This window comes from Palaemon carinicauda, chromosome 17, assembly GCF_036898095.1.
Source record: "Palaemon carinicauda isolate YSFRI2023 chromosome 17, ASM3689809v2, whole genome shotgun sequence".
In the NCBI taxonomy this organism is placed as follows: Eukaryota; Metazoa; Arthropoda; class Malacostraca; order Decapoda; family Palaemonidae; genus Palaemon; species Palaemon carinicauda.
The window spans coordinates 67,338,616-67,359,322 of NC_090741.1; the positions used below are offsets into that span (position 1 = coordinate 67,338,616).

A 20,707-nucleotide genomic window follows, 5' to 3' on the forward strand; every position below is an offset into this window, starting at 1 on the left:
TTAGGAAATATATTTTATTAAAATGAAATAATTTTAATAAAATATATTTTATTGAAATGAGATAAATTTAGAGGTATCTCTCATCCAAATTAGGAAATATATTTTATTAAAATGAAATAATTTTAGTAGTATATCTCATCCAAATTCAAAAATATATTTTAGAGAGGTGAGAATATCATGAAAATATATCTCGTCCAAATTCTAAAATGTACTTGAGTCAAATGGGATAATTTCAGGAGTAAATCTCATCCAAATTCCAAAATGTATATAATCAGAGAGAGAGAGAGAGAGAGAGAGAGAGAGAGAGAGAGAGAGAGAGAGAATTATCATACTAGCGCTACAGATAATTCGAAAATAGAATACTTAGAGAGAGAGAGAGAGAGAGAGAGAGAGAGAGAGAGATCATTACAATATTGCTATTATATTTTGAAAATGTCTTTTTCCATCAGAGAGAGAGAGAGAGAGAGAGAGAGAGAGAGAGAGAGAGAGAGAGAGAGAGAGAGAGAGAGGGAGAAAGAGAGAATCTATCTAACCGATCTTGCATCTAGGCGTATGTCCGGTCCAGTTCCCGAAATGACAAATGGTAGTGGACGACCCCTGGAGCCTGTACCCATCCTTGCAGCGGTAGCGGGCCTTCATGCCGTGGGCGGTCTTGGGCGCGATGACCATGCCGTGGCGGGGACGCTCCGGAAGGCGTTTGCATCTGGCTGGAGGAGGAGAGAAGAGGGGGCACGAAGAGAAACAAGGTCGTCGAAGGGGGGGGGGGGGGAGGTGTTGATGTCCTTGTGATATCAGGTGTGAATTCTTCCTAATCGGATTTGGTGGAAGTGGTTGGGCTTATCTAGTTCGAACTATAGTCAATTCTTTTAAGTGAGGCAGATTTACACAGACTCGCAGGGGTGCCCTTTTAGCTCAGAAAAGTATCCTGTTCGCTGATTGGTTGGACAAGATAATTCTAACCAATCAGATAGCAGAAAACATTTTCGAGCTAAAAGGGCACCGCTCAGAGTCAGTGCAAATGCGCCTCATTAAAAAAAAAAAAATTGAGCATAGGTGCAAATGTTTTCTTTTATGTTATTTATTATATTTATATTACTTAACTTTTAATTTGCTTTATTTTGTTCACTATATTCTATTCTTTACTTCGTAGGTTCTTTTTCGTAATGAGAATCTTTCTCTGTTGGAACCCTTTGGCTTTTAACATTTTGTTTACCTACTAAGGTTAAAGTTTGATTTATTGTAATAATAATAATAATAATAATAATAATAATAATAATAATGATAATAATAATAATAATGAATGTTATCATTATTTCTCATTCAGTAAGGCTATTATGTCAATAGTTGAAATAAAATTTTTTTAATCTGGTTGCAAAGGTACTAAATTCATTCATTATTTTGATTTTCATAATTTCTGCCTTTTCCCCGAAATTATGGAGTGGGGGGGGGGGGACCGGATGCAACATTAAGCCCATCCTGGCTACGATCACGAAGCCTAGAAGATTTCAGGATTTAAACTTTTAAGGTAATTACCTTAGTTTGAGGTAATTTGCATGGGTGCAAGGTAATTTTTAAGGTAATTCTATGTTAATTTTGGTTTTATTAACTTCAAATTTAAGGAATTTTGAAAAGTGTTAAGGTAGTCTAAGGATAAAAGCAGCAGGATCTAAGGTAATGGCCATATAACTATGTTTAAACTCTAGTTATCACATTGAGAATCGATTTGGCGTCTGGGGAAATAAGACCTTAAGATGGAAATTGATGTGGAACAAATATTTTAATAAAAATATGAATAATTTTCTTCTTATTTTTCCACATTTTCGTATTTTCTTAAATAAGCACAATGAAACTGAAATGTGAATTAGGTCAAGAGTTAGATTACATTTGCATATAACAGTATTACATAATCATTTTTGTGATACCATGCACAGGAAATGAGGAGAGAGAATTAAAATGAGTTTTTTTATTCAATGAAAACTGCATTATATTTTTCATTCTTTTCACTCTTTCAACGAATGAAAATGAATAGTTTGGGTAACATACATGACTAGGCAAAAATGTTGTTTGACTATTTTCATGATGGATATTCTACAAAAATCGCTATCTTTTACAGTGATCATTATTAAAATGATATAATTTCTAGTGGCTCAAATACTTTCTACCTCTATTTAGTGAAATGTTTCTAAATCATGATAAAACCTACATCATTACAAAAGATTATTTTATTTAGAATGAAGGTTATTATATTATTAATATATATGAGCGTTTACACAAAAACATTGACCATTTGGAAGTTACGTACCGCCTCAAAGCACTGATAAAATTACTTTGATTCTGTATTCTCCGAAGGGAGAGAAAAAGCTAGACCCCGGGGTGGACGAAGCCAATCCAAACGATGATTTAATTACTCTCAACTATTTTTATTACATAGAAAATAACTTCTGTAATTGGATATACATTGCGTTTTTTTTTCTAAGTCATAATATTTTATAAAATTATTTTGGAGAAGTAACTAATCCTAATAATCAAATATTCAATTTGTTAATAAAATATCATATTCATTCATACTATCTTTGCACAATAATAATTATGAATTAAAAATCACCATTAATGCACTATGGTATAATTACATAAAACTTTTTTATATAATGTAAATGGCGAGTAATACTCATAATTAAAAAAGATGTGAGATACAAAAGTTCTCTTAATAAACAAAATTAATTTTCTATTTGAACGCTCTAGAGCTCTCTGACACTACCTGAAGTTTTCATTTCATCGTTATGAGTATAATTATAAAAAAAAAAAAATATAATTATACAAATACTTTCTTTTTAAATTAAATAAAATTACTATGTATCAATAGCTACTTCTGCACTACAGAAAAATCTTAAACCTCTGTAAATTTCAAAATGAACCAGGAATCTAAACAATATTTATGGCTTCAAAAGAATCTTTCATGAAGAATCTACGGGAAAATATTCTGTCATAAAGACACTGATACCAAGACAGTGCAGACAGTGAGTATAGATTTCCTCAAATCACCTGGGTGACAATGAGGATACTAAGTCTAGAAATCCTTAATTCGCCTGGGTGACAATGAGGATACTGAGTCTAGAAATCCTCAATTCACCTGGGTGACAATGAGGATACTGAGTCTAGAAATCCTAAACTCACCTGGAGGACAGAATTCTAACTTAACTGGGTGACAGTGTGGATAGTCTAGAAATCCCCATCTCACTTGGAGGACAGTGCGGATAGTGAGTCCAGGAATCCTCAGCTCACCTGAATGACAACAAGGATAACGAGTCTAAAAATCCTCAACTCACCTGGGTAACAGTGTGGATACCCCAGAAATGAATAACTCACCTAGGTGACAAGTGTGGATAGTCCAAACATCCTCAACTCACCTGAATGATAGTGAGTCCAGAAATGCTCAACTCACCTGGGTGACAATGTGGATAGTGAGTCCAGGTGCTGTTGTAGCAGGTGGATGGAGGCAGGTTCTGCGACTGCTCGTAGTGGTCCTCACAGGTGACTGTTATGGTGCTGCCGTGGGGAACCTGGGTGCCTGACCTGGTGTCGTTGGAAAGTCTCCCGTTCTCGATGGTAGGCACAATGCATCCAGCTGGGGCGATCATGACTCCATGCAAATGATATAATACAGATCACCTTTTCTCGACATAAGGTCGCCATTCAGTGATGGGCACATTGACTTTGGTATTCAGGATGTGACCGAAATGATATAAATCGAAGATTCAGATCGAAAAAAATAATATGGAAATTAAAGACTGTGGTGCTGTCAGAAGGAATATCATTGCTAAAATGGGAGGGAATCTGCTGTAGACTTTATAACCCCCCAACCCACCCCACCCCATGGGAGGGAATCTACTATATACTTTATACCAACCCCCAATACCCCACAAAAAAAAAAAAAAAAAAAAAAAAAAAACAATAAAAAACCATTGAGGATTATAGTTTAAAAGCACGCAAAAGCAATTGGCAGACATATGCTAGGAATGAAATAATTATGGTGAGTTAAATTGAAATATAACATCAACAACAGATAGTAATTACTTTATATTTCTCAATGATTTAATTTTCTATCAATCTGTAGAATTAAATAATTGTATTAGTGTAATTGTCAGCATACATAAAATGGTAAAATGTTTATAAATTAGACTATTTTTTAGAGAGAGAGAGAGAGAGAGAGAGAGAGAGAGAGAGAGAGATTTGTGCGGATTATATAGCAAAAGCTTTTTGACTGTCATACTTCATGTTTAAAAAGTTATATGTATATATATATATATATATATATATATACAGAGAGAGAGAGAGAGAGAGAGAGAGAGAGAGAGATTTGTGTGAATTATATATCAAAAGCAAGCTTATTGACAATCATTTTTTTATCTTTATACAGTTGTAATACATATACATATATATATATATATATATATATATATATATATATATATATATATATATATGAGAGAGAGAGAGAGAGAGAGAGAGAGAGAGAGAGAGAGAGAGAGAGAGAGAGAGAGAGAGAAAGGAGGTTTACAAGAATCGCTAAACTGAAAATACAATGATCATTAAAAGTCATAACTAGATCAAAATTAAATATTTATCTAAAACCTCAGCATATCATTGTTTTACCATGCACCGCATGCTTCTTCTATGTTCAAGTTACAAGATGCATATTATTCAATTATCCTCATTTAATTTCAGGCTACTGTTGCAACTGCTTGCATGCACGGCAACTTGTCAGGGTAGTATTAGCAATATAAATTAACAAGTTTGATTATTTAAGCATAATTCCTAGTTTGGGGAAATCTCCTCTCTTGGACACAGACGAGATGACTCAAACCTTCTTCAGAATAATACCCAGTTACAGGAACTTCAATTTCACCATAATATACCAGTGTGCAATTTATTATGCCAGATATGATATATTTAGGTCAAAGCACTTGGTCAAGTTAGGTTAGGTTAGGTTCGGTTGGGTTTAAATCTTGTTGGTAGCTTTCATTTTAAAATTCGCAAGCTAAGTTGGAATCTTTTCTTAATTAGCTTGTGTTTCTGTCTTTATAGTTATTCCATATCATTTATTCTATGATTTTTCTTTCATCTGAATCAGGAGTTATCATGGCGTGAGTAACTAAACAGTCTTACCAATGTGTACAGTGTCACTGTTAATAAGCATCTAGCAAATTCTGCATCAGCTTCATGCATACTAGTCTAGTCAGTGTTGAGGCTTTGTTGTGTTTGGGAATCATTCATCACCTAGAATCTATTGAGGGTATGACTTTTGGAATCATAATCAATATAGGAAATGAGGTAAATTTAGTGTCCTATGGAGCAGTTAAGGGATTTACGTGTAATAAATTTCCCCTTTGAAATGTGTCTTGGCTCTTCGTCAAATTGAATCATAAGACGGACGGCGGCCATTAAGAAATGATCACGAATGTCCTGGCGTTAATTTGCCAAAGGTGGGTCTCAAGTTCTCAACAGTCATTGGTCAAGACGTGCTTCGAATAGCAGGCAAATAAGGACTAATACACGCATCCTGGGACTAAGAAACAAGAGGACTAGTACTGCCAATATCTATCCAGGAATACTGTAAGGGAAGCCAGTAAAAAAAAAAAAACGCAACAAGTGGTCTAGCAATAACGAGCTAAAACGTAATAGGAGCAGCAGGTGATAGAGCACTATATATATCTTGTCACTAACTAGCCAGAGTGAGGAAGCAGGCAAAAGAAGCAGTAATGCTAAAGCACTAACTAGCGAAACGTGCAGTATGATCTACAGGCAAAAACGTTCTATAAATGTTCAAGCATTTGCTAGCCATATGCGCAGCAGAAGCAGCAAGCAAAGAGGCACTATATTAGTTTAGTATGAACTAACCACAGGCACAGCATAAGTTGCAAGCAAAATAAGCCCTATATTTCAGGCACTAACTATCCAGAGGAGCAACAGCATCAGCCAAAGAAACAACATAAATGCTAAGGCATTCAAAGGGATTATGACCAGCGCGAGCAATTGACAAAGCATTTCTGAAATCCGTCTAATATTGACTATTCCAAGATACAGCAGGAAAGCCAAATACAAAGAATTATTCTTTACGCTTTGAAGCTAACAGACAGAGACGAGGTAAGGAAAAGAGCCGCTACAGAGAAATAACTACCTAAAATTCGCTAGATACAGGCGAAGATGATGGACCAATAAACGCCTTGTTACTAATTAGCCATAAAGGTACAGCTGACTTCATTAATTCCGGTACGCTTCATGGGAAGCTAAGGAGACATCAGTGTACCGGAATTAATGAAGCCAACTGTACAACAGAAAAGAGGGAAAAGAAGCATCTGAAATGCTTTAGTAGTAAGCATCTAGAGATGCAGCATCATCAGCAGGCATAAGAAGCACTAAAATGCTCTAGGACTGGCTAACCACAGACGCAGCTGAATCAACTAGCAATGAATCGGACAGTCGATGCTCGAGGGGTGCGCGTCGGTTGATGACTGACCTAAGCATTTTGGGAGAGGGCGAGACCAGGTGCCATTTTCCTGGCACACCGTCTGCCGGTCCGGATGACCCTCGTACTTCATGTTGCTGTTGCACCGGAACCGGATGGTCGCACCGAAGTTGGTCCGGGAACCGTCCAACCATCCGTTGTACAAAAGGCCCGGCGATCCGCAGTTGATCTCTGACGGGGATTGAGGGAAGAGGTTTCTGGTTGATTGTGTAACTTAGTGGAGAGAGAGAGAGAGAGAGAGAGAGAGAGAGAGAGAGAGAGAGAGAGAGAGAGAGAGAGAGAGAGGGGGGGGGGGGGGCAATATCTTTGAAGCCATGGTGGATACAGAAATTCAGTAGAAGAATAAATTTCACGTTCATCTTTTTCACCTGTTCATTGATAAATGTTTTCCCATTTTTTGTTGGAATACTCATGCATTATGTTATCCTAATTTTGACAGGGCATTTGTTTTATATTCCTTACACTGTATATATATATATATATATATATATATATATATATATATATATATATATATATATATATACATATATATATATATATATATATATATATATATATATATATATATATATACATATATATATATATATATATATATATATATATAATGTGTGTGAGTTTGTGTATCTGTTTGTCCTTGCTTTCAACAAATAATGTCCCAACAACCTCGAAAATTCAACTACATATTCCTCTCTTTCAAGCTTCCTTCTCCAGTCTTCATTTACCTCTATTTTCCATCTATCCTTCTTCAGAACACATTCCATTACTCCTCCACTGCCTTCGATATAAATCCGGAAACGAAGGCGAAGCAGTCATTGCTACCAGATCCTTACCTACACACTGGGGCTGTTCCCCCGTCCACTTCATGTCCGGGCCGCAGGTTCGCGTGGTGGGGCCGACGATCATGTAGCTGTAGTTGCATTCGTAATTGACAACGGCGTTGTAATAGACGGAGGTGTAGTGCGCCTTGCCGTGGTCGGGGTTGTCCGGAAGGTCGCACTGGATCGCTGTAAGGGCGAGGAAAAATAGTTTAATTTGTTTCCCGGAATGATTTGTGGGTATTATATTAATAATATTATTATTTTGTGTATTAAAAATCCGCAGTTGTATATCGTTGTACATATTGGTGTGGATTTTTGGTAGGGGTTGTACGGGAAGATCGCACTGGATCGCTGTAAAGGCGACGTAAAAGGGTTTAATATGTTTCCAGGAGTGATTCATGGGGTTTATATTAATATCATTATTATTTTGGATATTAAAATTCAACAATTCTATCGTTGTATTTATCGTTGTGGATTTTTGGTCGGGGTTTGTCCGAAAAAATAGCACTGGATCGCTGTAAAGGCGACGAAGAATGATTTGATTTGTTTCCAGGAATGATTCGTGGGTATTATATTAATATCATTATCATTTTGGGTATTAAAAATCAGCAGTTGTATATCGTTGTATATATCATTGTGGATTTTTAATACGCAAGATTCTTAGCTACGGCATGGTGTTTTCTTCAGGTTATTATCATTTTCACTCTTATCGTTATTATTACTATTATTATTAAAAGGAGGATATCAATCAGCCCAATGAGTCAAGGTTGACTTGTAAAGAGTTGGCCAGATTAAATTCGGGAAGAAAAAACTTCTTTATTAATCCAAAAATATATAGAATAAAATAGTACATATATTGGAGATAAATAATAAATAAATTATGAGGGAAAAATCTGTGATAACTAGAAACTTGAATCTTATCTATAAAATCTGTTCCTTATCAACTATGAGAAACTGACGCTACAATAGGTTATAAGATCATTTCAAATTACTAAAGCTTTTCGTTTTTTGCAAAGGTAAGTTATTCTTTAATATTTCTTATTTGGAGCTTAGTTTATATAAACTGGTATAAAAGATCTAATTTATCGTTATAACAGATCTCAAGATATTGCATATATTTTACTCATTATTTCCCATACATAGTTTATTTATTTTGTTATTTCCTTTCCACACTGAGCTATTTTCCCTCTTGGAGCCCTTAGGTTTGTAGCATCCTGATTTACGAACTAGGATTGTAGCTTAGATAATGATAACAACAATAAGAATAATATTAATGATAATAATAAAAATAATAATTATTATTATAATAATAATAATAAAAAGCACCAAATAATTTCTTGCTTTTATGGAATCTTCTCAGCAATTTATCAGGTTGTTTTTTTTCAACGCTATCATTGCACAAAAAGTTACAACGCATATAACTTTTTTCTATTATGAGTCTTTATAATATCACAAATATTGAAAAAAAAAAATCTCCTTTAAGATAATTTAGAGGCCATTAAAAGTATTAGTCTTACGATAGAAACCAAGTTTTTATATTTTGCTTACAAAAGAAAAAAAAAAACACTTTTTAATGTTCAAATTACTTACCAAGAAGCCCTTTAAAATACTCATATTACTTACCAAAAAACACCCTTAAAATAATCACTGCTTACCAAAAAAACCTTCAAAATATATTAAAATACTTATATCGATATGAACGTGAATAGCAATAAGTTCATCTTCAGAGATAATAAAGAACAGGGGTAATAAATTTGTATAATACCCACTTGAAGTCAAATAAGATGGCTTATACCAGGTTTCCAAGATAATTTTTCTATGAATTTATGATGCTTCACAATGTAAATTACAAAGGGGACCCTTTATATGTGACATGTCAACGTTTCCCCCTTTATAAAGTAAAGGGGACGTTTCCTCATTTATAAACTAAGGGTAATGTTGCCCCCATTTTTAAACTAATGGGAACGTCTTCCGCTTTTTAAACTAAGGGGATCGTTTCCTCCCATTTCAAACTGAGGGGCATGTTTCCCCCTTTTTCAAAATAAAGGGGATGTTTTCCCCCTTTTAAACTAAGGGGATCGTTTCCTCCTTTTTCAAACTAATGGGAACGTTTCCCCCTTTTTAAACTAAAGGGGATGTTTCCCCCTTTTAAACTAAGGAGATCGTTTACTCCTATTTCAAACTAAGAGGCACGTTTCCCCCTTTTCAAACTAAAGGGGATGTTTCCCCCTTTTAAACTAAGGGGATTGTTTACTCCTATTTCAAACTATTGGGAAGGTCCCCCACTTTTTAAACTAAGGGGAACGTTTCTTCCTTATTTCAAACTATGAGATACGTTTCCCCTTTTTAAAATAAAGGGGACGTTTCCCATTTTTTTTAAACTAATGGAAACATTTCCCCCTTTTCAAATTACATGGAACGTTTCTCCCTTTTTAAAGTAAGGGGAAAGTTCCCCCTTTTTTAAACCAAGGGGAAAGTTTCCCCCTTTTCAAAATGTCCTACGGGATATAGAAATATGCTTTTATTTTCCACCACTTTCTGTTTATATCAAGTAGACCTCGGTGAAATCTACAGTACTGTGATAAATAGCCTTCGAAATGAGCGACCCATTTAAGAAAATATCTCCACAGGACTTTTGAGAGTTCTAGATTTTCAATTAGGAAATATTTTCCATTACATTTTTTATTCTACAAGAAAAAAAAACACTTGCTATTGGAATCTATTCCCCAGTTTAAAGAAATGAAAATAATAGATCAGTCGGCTATTTATTAATCACTTCTTTGAAGGACTGCAAAGTGAGGCAATAGGTTTTATCACATAGAAGACCCAATTTGCAATTTACGGGTCTTGCGTATCTTTATTCCTTCTTAATGTAACTCGTTGAGGAAATCGAATTACAGATACTAAATACAGACATATAATTTCTAGCAGCAATTCGCAAAAAAAAAAAAAAAGATATTTAAGTACCCCATTTATGTTTATCTATTCATTTATCACTTCAATTCTCTTCTCTATTGCTTTAAATGTTTCCCATACAAGAGTAAATTACTTCTTTAACTCATACTAATAACAAATTAGAAAAACAGTTTGGCCAAATCCGAAGCAACGTAAACGCAGCTAACTATACATACGTTTGCATTTGGGCAGATCTTTGGGATTCCACGACCCATCGTGTTGACAGTAGAGAGTGTTGCGCCCTTCCAACGTGAAGCCCGGCCGGCAGCTGTAGGACAGACGGCAAGAGTAGGAGTAGCACTCTGTTTCCTTGTGTCCGTTTGGAATCTCGCCTGGGTCCCCGCAGCTTTTCGCTGCGAAAGATAAGAGGGGTTCTGTTAAAAATCATTGGTGAGAGTTTTTTTTTCTTTATCCTGAAAGAAATGTTTCTGATGATATGAAGGTACTGTACAGTTAAAGTTTAAAGTTGTCTAGTTTTAGTCCGTTTCATCAGAATAGATGCTCACAAGAACGTCAGCCGGGAAAACCCAATACCCGAACTGTGGTACCCAACCACAGCAGTGGCCTCCCCAATAAACAGCTTAAACTCACGGCCCCGGAAGGGGGAATCAATCTGCTGCCATGCAAATACTAAGCGAACACATTACCACTGTACTAGCCAGCTGGACACAGGAATTCATAGTACATCTTGCCCTGAGGAAGTAAACCCAGACACACTTACTGCGCGGCGAGTATCTGTTTGGTTACTAACCACAAAGGAAGGGTGTGAAAGGATGCAGTTTTTTCGAGGGAGATGTGCCAGGGACTCTTGTGTCCAACTGTACATCTGGATATGATTTAATTATTCTCTGTCCAGTTACGGTCTTTTGCTAGTTTCTTGACAGTTCAACTGTACAAATATATCTGCTTTGTGTATAACAATAAATGGCAATAACTTAATAGTCTTATGATATATTAATAAGTTTTCCCTCTCTGTGAACTATTAAATCATTATTTCCCGATATATTTTGTCTCTCTCTCTCTCTCTCTCTCTCTCTCTCTCTCTCTCTCTCTCTCTCTCTCTCTCTCTCATACTATAACATGAAGGTATTTTATTCACCATACTACTGCCGTCAGAAAATATAAGTCTTCACGTATATTAAAACAAGAGAAATATTTTTTCTAACATATTTAACTGAGCAAATGTCACATCTTTCTCTCTCTCTCTCTCTCTCTCTCTCTCTCTCTCTCTATATATATATATATATATATATATGTATATATATATACAGTATATATATATATATATATATATATATATATATATATATATATATATATATATATATGAGTCCCTTCTCCCCGAAGACAGCAAAGAAGACCCTTACGTTCGCAGTTCATCTCTGGGCCGAACCACTGCATGGTGTTGTTATAGAGAAAGCACTTGGCGTCGTTGAATCCAACGGTGCTGTAGCCCTGGTCGCACGTGTACTCCAGGGTCATGTTGACGGCGAACCTCGTCACTCCGGTTGTGCCGTTGTGTTTGGCGTTCGGGATGAGTGGAGGGTCGGTGCAGTACACTGTAAGTTGGAGTGTTATTATTATTATCCTTACTATCATTAATAGTACTACATAGGATCCCTCTCTGGTTACGGCTCATTTTCCTTTCCCTACACATACACCGAATAGTATGGCATATTCTCTCCACACTCTCTGCTGTCCTCATACATTTGACAACACTAAGGTAACCGAAAAATTCTTCTTCCCTCTAAGCCTTAGAGGGAAGAAGAATTACAATGTAGCAGTTAACCCTCAGAGTCTAAGGGTTAACTGCTACATTGTAATTGTTCAGTGGCTACTTCCCACTTGGTAAGGGTAGAAGAGAATCTTTAGCTATGGCAAACGGATCTTCTAGAAGAAGGTCACTACACAATTAAACCATTGTTCTCTAGTCTTGGGTAGTGTCATAGCCTTTGTCTTACGTTGAAATTCTTTTACTTGAGGGTACACTCAATCACACTTTTCCATCTATTGTTTTATTTCCTCTCCTCACTGAGCTATTTTTCCTGTTGGAGTCCTTGGGATTACAGCATCCTGCTTTTTCCAACTAGGGTTGTAGCTTAACAAGTAATAATAATAATAATAACACGCTACAACCCTAGTAGGAAAAGCAGGATGCTATAAGCCCAAAGACTCTAATAGGGAAAATAGCCCAGTGAGGAAGGAAAGTAAGGAAGCAGATAGAATAGTGTGTTTGAGTTTACCCCACAGTAAGAGACAGTGGAAGACCATGACATAGTCTCTGGCACTACCCAAAACTAAAGAACAATGGTTTGATATTGAAGTGTCCTAGAATAGCTGCTTACCATAGCTAGAGAATCTCTTCTACCCTTAAGGGGAAAGTAGCCACTAAACAATTACAGTGCAGTAATCAACCCCTTGAATTTTCATGAGATTGAATGTGGATGTGAGGTGTTCTGAGTGTTTTTGGAATTTCAGGGAAAACAAGTGTCATGTCTGCTTTTGACTTTAAATAAAAGGTCAGAAAGTGTTGAAAAGGTCTTCAATGCAAAAAAATTGTTGGTTTTCAAAATAACTAAAACTAATTGAGAGGAAGGTTATCAAAATCCTTTTCGTCTCAAATAAAGGAAGGAGTATAGAAAATAGTTTTGGATTTATATAAAGTGCAAGAGAATATAAACTCACTAATCTAAAATGAAACATTATGAAATGACATGAATTTAGTTTGAAAATAAAGCGCTCTGCTTTTGGATACAAAAAAATGCAAAATATTTTGAATATGTGTAAAAAGCAAGTCTATTCAAAATGATTTATATAATCAAGTGAAAGTATTTGAAAACTGTTAGGTATTAAAAGGAAATAAAGTTTATCCATCTAACTTTTAAATACAAGAAAAGAGTTAATGATTATGATTTGTACTTAAGAGTTTTTGACATCATAATTCGGTATCCAAAAGAGTAATTAGCTAAATCTTGAAGAATCCACTATAAGGACAAACTTACTAACAAAAAACGCTACATCCAAGAGAAAACCTTCACTTTTTATGCCTTACTCAAACGCAATTACTATTAAAACAACAAATTATGAGATGGTTTGGTCATGTCATGAAAAGGAAGAGGGAAATCAGGAAAGGTAGACGACCAGTTGGAATCATGGAAAAATGGGAAAGAAGATGGATACCTAAACCTGATGGAAAATGACGAAGGCCGTATATAGGACAAAAGAGGTTAGAGGGAATTATTCTTAAAATGTTTAACCCTTTTAAGCCGTAAGTTGGAACAAAAACGTTCATGATGGGGATGATGGTAAAAGTTATTCGGTGTGAGAAACGTTGAAGCCGAAGAGTGAACGTGTACAAAATGGGTGGTAAGAAACGTAGAAGCCAACGAGTGAAAGAGTACAAAATGAGTGGTAAGAAATGTTGAAGCCAACGAGTGAAAGAGTACAAAATGGGCGGTAAGAAACGATGAAGCCAACGAGTGGAAGAGTACAAAATGAGCGGTAAGAAACGTTGAAGCCAACGAGTGAAAGAGTACAAAATGAGCGGTAAGAAACGTTGAAGCCAACGAGTGAAAGAGTACAAAATGGGCGGTAAGAAACGTTGAAGCCAACGAATGAAAGAGTACAAAATGGGCGGTAAGAAACGTTGAAGCCAACGAGTGAGAGTACAAAATGGGCGGTAAGAAACGTTGAAGCCAACGAGTGAAAGAGTACAAAATGGGCGGTAAGAAACGTTGAAGCCAACGAGTGAAAGAGTACAAAATGGGCGGTAAGAAACGTTGAAGCCAACGAGTGAAAGAGTACAAAATGGGCGGTAAGAAACGATGAAGCAAACGAGTGGAAGAGTACAAAATGGGCGGTAAGAAACCTTGAATCCAACGAGTGAAAGAGTACAAAATGGGCGGTAAGAAACCTTGAAGCCAACGAGTGAAAGAGTACAAAATGAGCGGTAAGAAACGTTGAAGACAACGAGTGAAAGAGTACAAAATGAGCGGTAAGAAACGTTGAAGCCAACGAGTGAGAGTACAAAATGAGCGGTAAGAAACGTTGAAGCCAACGAGTGAAAGAGTACAAAATGAGCGGTAAGAAACGTTGAAGATAACGAGTGAAAGAGTACAAAATGAGCGGTAAGAAACGTTGAAGCCAACGAGTGAAAGAGTACAAAATGAGCGGTAAGAAACGTTGAAGCCAACGAGTGAAAGAGTACAAAATGAGCGGTAAGAAACGTTGAAGCCAGAGAGTGAAAGAGTACAAAATGAGCGGTAAGAAACATTGAAGCCAACGAGTGAAAGAGTACAAAATGAGCGGTAAGAAACGTTGAAACCAGAGAGTGAAAGAGTATAAAATGGGTGATAAGAAACGTTGAAGCCAGAGTAAAAAAGTAAAAAATGAGTGGTAAGAAACGTTGAAGCCAGAGTAAAAAATGAGTGGTAAGAAACGTTGAAGCCAGAGTAAAAAAGTAAAAAAATTAGTGGTAAGAAACGTTGAAGCAAACGAGTGAAAGAGTATAAAATGAGTGGTAAGAAACGTTGAAGCCAACGAGTGAAAGAGTATAAAATGAGTGGTATGAAACGTTGAAGCCAACGAGTGAAAGAGTATAAAATGAGTGGTAAGAAACGTTGAAGCCAACGAGTGAAAGAGTACAAAATGAGCGGTAAGAAACGTTGAAGCCAACGAGTGAAAGAGTACAAAATGAGCGGTAAGAAACGTTGAAGCCAGAGAGTGAAAGAGTACAAAATGAGTGGAAAGAAACATTGAAGCCAGAGAGTGAAAGAGTATAAAATGGGTGATAAGAAACGTTGAAGCCAGAGTAAAAAATGAGTGGTAAGAAACGTTGAAGCCAGATTAAAAAATGAGTGGTAAGAAACGTTGAAGCCAGAGTAAAAAAGTAAAAAAATGAGTGGTAAGAAACGTTGAAGCCAGAGTAAAAAAGTAAAAAAATGAGTGGTAAGAAACGTTGAAGCCAACGAGTGAAAGAGTATAAAATGAGTGGTAAGAAACGTTGAAGCCAACGAGTGAAAGAGTATAAAATGAGTGGTAAGAAACGTTGAAGCCAACGAGTGAAAGAGTACAAAATGAGCGGTAAGAAACGTTGAAGCCAACGAGTGAAAGAGTATAAAATGAGTGGTAAGAAACGTTGAAGCCAACGAGTGAAAGAGTACAAAATGAGTGGTAAGAAACGTTGAAGCCAACGAGTGAAAGAGTACAAAATGAGTGGTAAGAAACGTTGAAGCCAACGAGTGAAAGAGTACAAAATGAGTGGTAAGAAACGTTGAAGCCAACGAGTGAAAGAGTACAAAATGAGTGGTAAGAAACGTTGAAGCCAGAGTAAAAAAGTAAAAAAATGAGTGGTAAGAAACGTTGAAGCCAACGAGTGAAAGAGTACAAAATGAGTGGTAAGAAACGTTGAAGCCAACGAGTGAAAGAGTACAAAATGAGTGGTAAGAAACGTTGAAGCCAACGAGTGAAAGAGTACAAAATGAGTGGTAAGAAACGTTGAAGCCAACGAGTGAAAGAGTACAAAATGAGTGGTAAGAAACGTTGAAGCCAGAGTAAAAAAGTAAAAAAATGAGTGGTAAGAAACGTTGAAGCCAACGAGTGAAAGAGTACAAAATGAGTGGTAAGAAACGTTGAAGCCAACGAGTGAAAGAGTACAAAATGAGTGGTAAGAAACGTTGAAGCCAACGAGTGAAAGAGTACAAAATGAGTGGTAAGAAACTTTGAAGCCAGAGAGTGAAAGAGTATAAAATGAGTGGTAAGAAACGTTGAAGCCAACGAGTGAAAGAGTATAAAATGAGTGGTAAGAAACGTTGAAGCCAACGAGTCAAAGAGTACAAAATGAGCGGTAAGAAACGTTGAAGCCAACGAGTGAAAGAGTACAAAATGAGCGGTAAGAAACGTTGAAGCCAACGAGTCAAAGAGTACAAAATGAGCGGTAAGAAACGTTGAAGCCAACGAGTGAAAGAGTACAAAATGAGCGGTAAGAAACGTTGAAGCCAACGAGTGAGAGTACAAAATGAGTGGTAAGAAATGTTAAAGCCAGAGAGTGAAAGAGTATAAAATAAGTGGTAAGAAACGTTGAAGCCAGAGAGTGAAAGAGTACAAAATGAGTGGTAAGAAACGTTGAAGCCACCGAGTGAAAGAGTACAAAATGAGCGGTAAGAAACGTTGAAGCCAACGAGTGAAAGAGTACAAAATGAGCGGTAAGAAACGTTGAAGCCAACGAGTGAGAGTACAAAATGAGCGGTAAGAAACGTTGAAGCCAACGAGTGAAAGAGTACAAAATGAGTGGTAAGAAATGTTAAAGCCAGAGAGTGAAAGAGTATAAAATGAGTGGTAAGAAACGTTGAAGCCAACGAGTGAAAGAGTACAAAATGAGTGGTAAGAAACGTTGAAGCCAGAGAGTGAAAGAGTATAAAATGAGTGGGAAGAAACGTTGAAGCCAACGAGTGAAAGAGTATAAAATGGGTGATAAGAAACGTTGAAGCCAGAGTAAAAAAGTAAAAAATGGGTGGTAAGAAACGTTGAAGCCAGAGTAAAAAAGTAAAAAAATGAGTGGTAAGAAACGTTAAAGCCAACGAGTGAAAGAGTATAAAATGAGTGGTAAGAAACGTTGAAGCCAACGAGTGAAAGAGTATAAAATGAGTGGTAAGAAACGTTGAAGCCAACGAGTGAAAGAGTACAAAATGAGCGGTAAGAAACGTTGAAGCCACCGAGTGAAAGAGTACAAAATGAGCGGTAAGAAACGTTGAAGCCAACGAGTGAAAGAGTACAAAATGAGCGGTAAGAAACGTTGAAGCCAACGAGTGAGAGTACAAAATGAGCGGTAAGAAACGTTGAAGCCAACGAGTGAAAGAGTACAAAATGAGCGGTAAGAAACGTTGAAGCCAACGAGTGAAAGAGTACAAAATGAGTGGTAAGAAATGTTAAAGCCAGAGAGTGAAAGAGTATAAAATGAGTGGTAAGAAACGTTGAAGCCAACGAGTGAGAGAGTACAAAATGAGTGGTAAGAAACGTTGAAGCCAGAGAGTGAAAGAGTATAAAATGAGTGGGAAGAAACGTTGAAGCCAGAGAGTGAAAGAGTATAAAATGGGTGATAAGAAACGTTGAAGCCAGAGTAAAAAAGTAAAAAATGAGTGGTAAGAAACGTTGAAGCCAGAGTAAAAAAGTAAAATAATGAGTGGTAAGAAACGTTGAAGCCAACGAGTGAAAGAGTATAAAATGAGTGGTAAGAAACGTTGAAGCCAACGAGTGAAAGAGTATAAAATGAGTGGTAAGAAACGTTGAAGCCAGAGAGTGAAAGAGTATAAAATGAGTGGGAAGAAACGTTGAAGCCAGAGAGTGAAAGAGTATAAAATGAGTGGTAAGAAACGTTGAAGCCAACGAGTGAAAGAGTATAAAATGAGTGGTAAGAAACGTTGAAGCCAACGAGTGAAAGAGTATAAAATGAGTGGTAAGAAACGTTGAAGCCAGAGAGTGAAAGAGTACAAAATGAGTGGTAAGAAACGTTGAAGCCAGAGAGTGAAAGAGTATAAAATGAGTGGGAAGAAACGTTGAAGCCAGAGAGTGAAAGAGTATAAAATGGGTGATAAGAAACGTTGAAGCCAGAGTAAAAAAGTAAAAAATGAGTGGTAAGAAACGTTGAAGCCAGAGTAAAAAAGTTAAATAATGAGTGGTAAGAAACGTTGAAGCCAACTAGTGAAAGAGTATAAAATGAGTGGTAAGAAACGTTGAAGCCAACGAGTGAAAGAGTATAAAATGAGTGGTAAGAAACGTTGAAGCCAACGAGTGAAAGAGTACAAAATGAGCGGTAAGAAACGTTGAAGCCAACGAGTGAAAGAGTACAAAATGAGCGGTAAGAAACGTTGAAGCCAACGAGTGAAAGAGTACAAAATGAGCGGTAAGAAACGTTGAAGCCAGAGAGTGAAAGAGTATAAAATGAGTGGGAAGAAACGTTGAAGCCAGAGAGTGAAAGAGTATAAAATGGGTGATAAGAAACGTTGAAGCCAGAGTAAAAAAGTAAAAAATGAGTGATAAGAAACGTTGAAGCCAGAGTAAAAAATTAGTGGTAAGAAACGTTGAAGCCAGAGTAAAAAAGTAAAAAAATGAGTGGTAAGAAACGTTGAAGCCAACGAGTGAAAGAGTATAAAATGAGTGGTAAGAAACGTTGAAGCCAACGAGTGAAAGAGTATAAAATGAGTGGTAAGAAACGTTGAAGCCAACGAGTGAAAGAGTATAAAATGAGTGGTAAGAAACGTTGAAGCCAACGAGTGAAAGAGTACAAAATGAGTGATATGAAACGTTGAAGCCAGAGAGTGAAAGAGTACAAAATGAGTGGGAAGAAACGTTAAAGCCAGAGATTGAGAGTACAAAAATGAGAGGATAGAAACGTTGAAACCAAAGAGTGAAAGGGTATAAAATGAGTGGTAAGAAATGTTGAAGTCAGAGAGTGAAAGAGTACAAAAATGATGAGTGGTAAGATTTTTACCATACATTTTGTACTCTCACACTTTGGTTTCAACGTTTCTTGAAGCCAGAGGGAGAGAGTACAAAAAATGAGAGTTGAGAAACGTTGAAACCACAGAGTGAAAGTACAAAAAAGAGAGGAAAGAAACGTAGAAGCCAAAGAGTGAGAGTAAAAAATGAGTGGTACGAAACGTTGAAGCCAGAGGGAGAGAGTACAAAAAATAAGAGGAAAGAAACGTTGACGCTAGAGTACAAAATGAGTGGTAAGAAATGTTGAAGCCAGAAAGTGAAAGAGTACAAAATGGGAGGTAAAAAACGTTGAAGTGGTAAAAAAAAAGCCTTGAAGCCAGAGAGTGAGAGTACATAAATGAGAGGAAAGAAACGTTGGAGCCAGAGAGTGAAAAAGTTAATAAAATGAGAAGAAAGAAACGTTGAAGCCTGAGGGTGAAAAAGTTGAAAAAATGAGAGGCAAAAAACGTTGGAGCTAGAGAGTGAAAAAGTTAAAAAATGAGAGGAAAGAAACATTGAAGCCAGAGAGTGAAAAAGTAAAAAAAAAAATGAGAGTCAAGAAACGTTGGAGCCAAGAGTAAGATTACAATATTGAGTGGATTTGGGATGCCAAAGAATTAATATTTTCAATCGAAATGACAATTTTCTAATGAGTTCTATACTTAAGCATATGGGATCCACGAGATGAAATGGAAAAAAATACGTATTTGTTACTTACAATTTTCTCTGCATTCTGGTGGCATAGACGACCAGGTACCATCTGCTTGACATCTCCTATATTCTTGTCCAATAAGATGATAACCCTGATAAAGAGAATGAGGTTTACGTGAGTTAAAATTTCTATTACTATTACTACTAATGGCAATGCTAGTTATACTACTACTACTACTACTACTACTACTACTACTACTACTACTACTACTACTACTACTACTAATAATAATAATAATAATAATAATAATAAACGAAGAAGAAAGTTCTGCCATTATCATATTGTTCAAGAGAAAAATCATAGTAATCTCAGCCCTTTTTGAAACAAAAGAAATGATAAAAAGGATACCCAATAATAATAATAATAATAATAATAATAATAATAATAATAACAATAATAATAATAATAATAATAATAATAATAAACGGAGAAGAAAGTTCTGCTATTATCATTTTGTTCAAGAAAAAAATCAGTATTTTTACCTCATGTGATACAAATGAAAGGATAAAAAGGATACCCAATAATAATAATAATAATAATAATAATCATAATAATAATAATAATAATAATAATAATAATAATAATAATAATAACAACAACAGTATTAAATAGAAAAAATGCCGTTCTGCTGTTATTATTATGTTAGAGACAAAAAAAAAAAAAAAAAAAAAAAAAAAAAAAAAAGCCATCTTAGCTCATGTGAAACAATAGAATAAAAAAATATCCAGGTGTTTCACGCAAGAAACTTTACTCTGTATGGGGGATAACAGATTGCTGAAGTTCAAGCGAACTCACCCTTTTTATAGTGATTTATTATCCTATATATATGGAAAAATGAGGGATAAAAAGTAACCCCCTTTTATAAAAGCGCTGAATAAGGTCCTTTCTTCTCAAAATACATCTCTAGAGTTTTATTATAGATTTCTACATGACAGAGGATTGAAATAAACGAATTTGATAAAGTATTCAAACATTGACAGGTACTTGATTTAACTAGCCAGAGATTGTTAATTGTTTGGACACAAACTAAACTTAAAGGTTAAGAGGTATATAATCAACACTTGGTAAGCTGAAATTGCACAGAGAATACTCCAAACTATTTTACAAGAAAGAGAATGATTATTCACTTTGTTAGTAACAAATGCTATTTTTTTTATCAAGATTAATACAATAATAGTATGAACGAAACCATGGAGAGAATGTTTATTACCGTTT

The 20,707-nt window shown here is 35.8% G+C and overlaps 1 protein-coding gene across 5 annotated transcripts in view; it reads right to left on the minus strand.

Moving 5' to 3' along the window:
• LOC137656844 (sushi, von Willebrand factor type A, EGF and pentraxin domain-containing protein 1-like) overlaps positions 1-20,707 on the minus strand; it is a 351,606-nt gene that overhangs the window by 37,728 nt on the left and 293,171 nt on the right. For 4 of the 5 annotated variants that reach the window (XM_068391184.1, XM_068391183.1, XM_068391182.1 and 1 more), the window contains exons 5-10: positions 19,499-19,583; positions 11,673-11,864; positions 10,482-10,658; positions 7,363-7,536; positions 3,443-3,640; positions 534-707 (exon numbers count right to left, since the gene is read on the minus strand). In XM_068391184.1, coding sequence (XP_068247285.1) covers positions 534-707; positions 3,443-3,640; positions 7,363-7,536; positions 10,482-10,658; positions 11,673-11,864; positions 19,499-19,583 — 1,000 coding nt within the window. Of the gene's footprint in view, positions 1-533; positions 708-3,442; positions 3,641-6,517; positions 6,698-7,362; positions 7,537-10,481; positions 10,659-11,672; positions 11,865-19,498; positions 19,584-20,707 lie in introns of all 5 variants that reach the window. The other variant, XM_068391185.1, reaches the window with a different exon arrangement.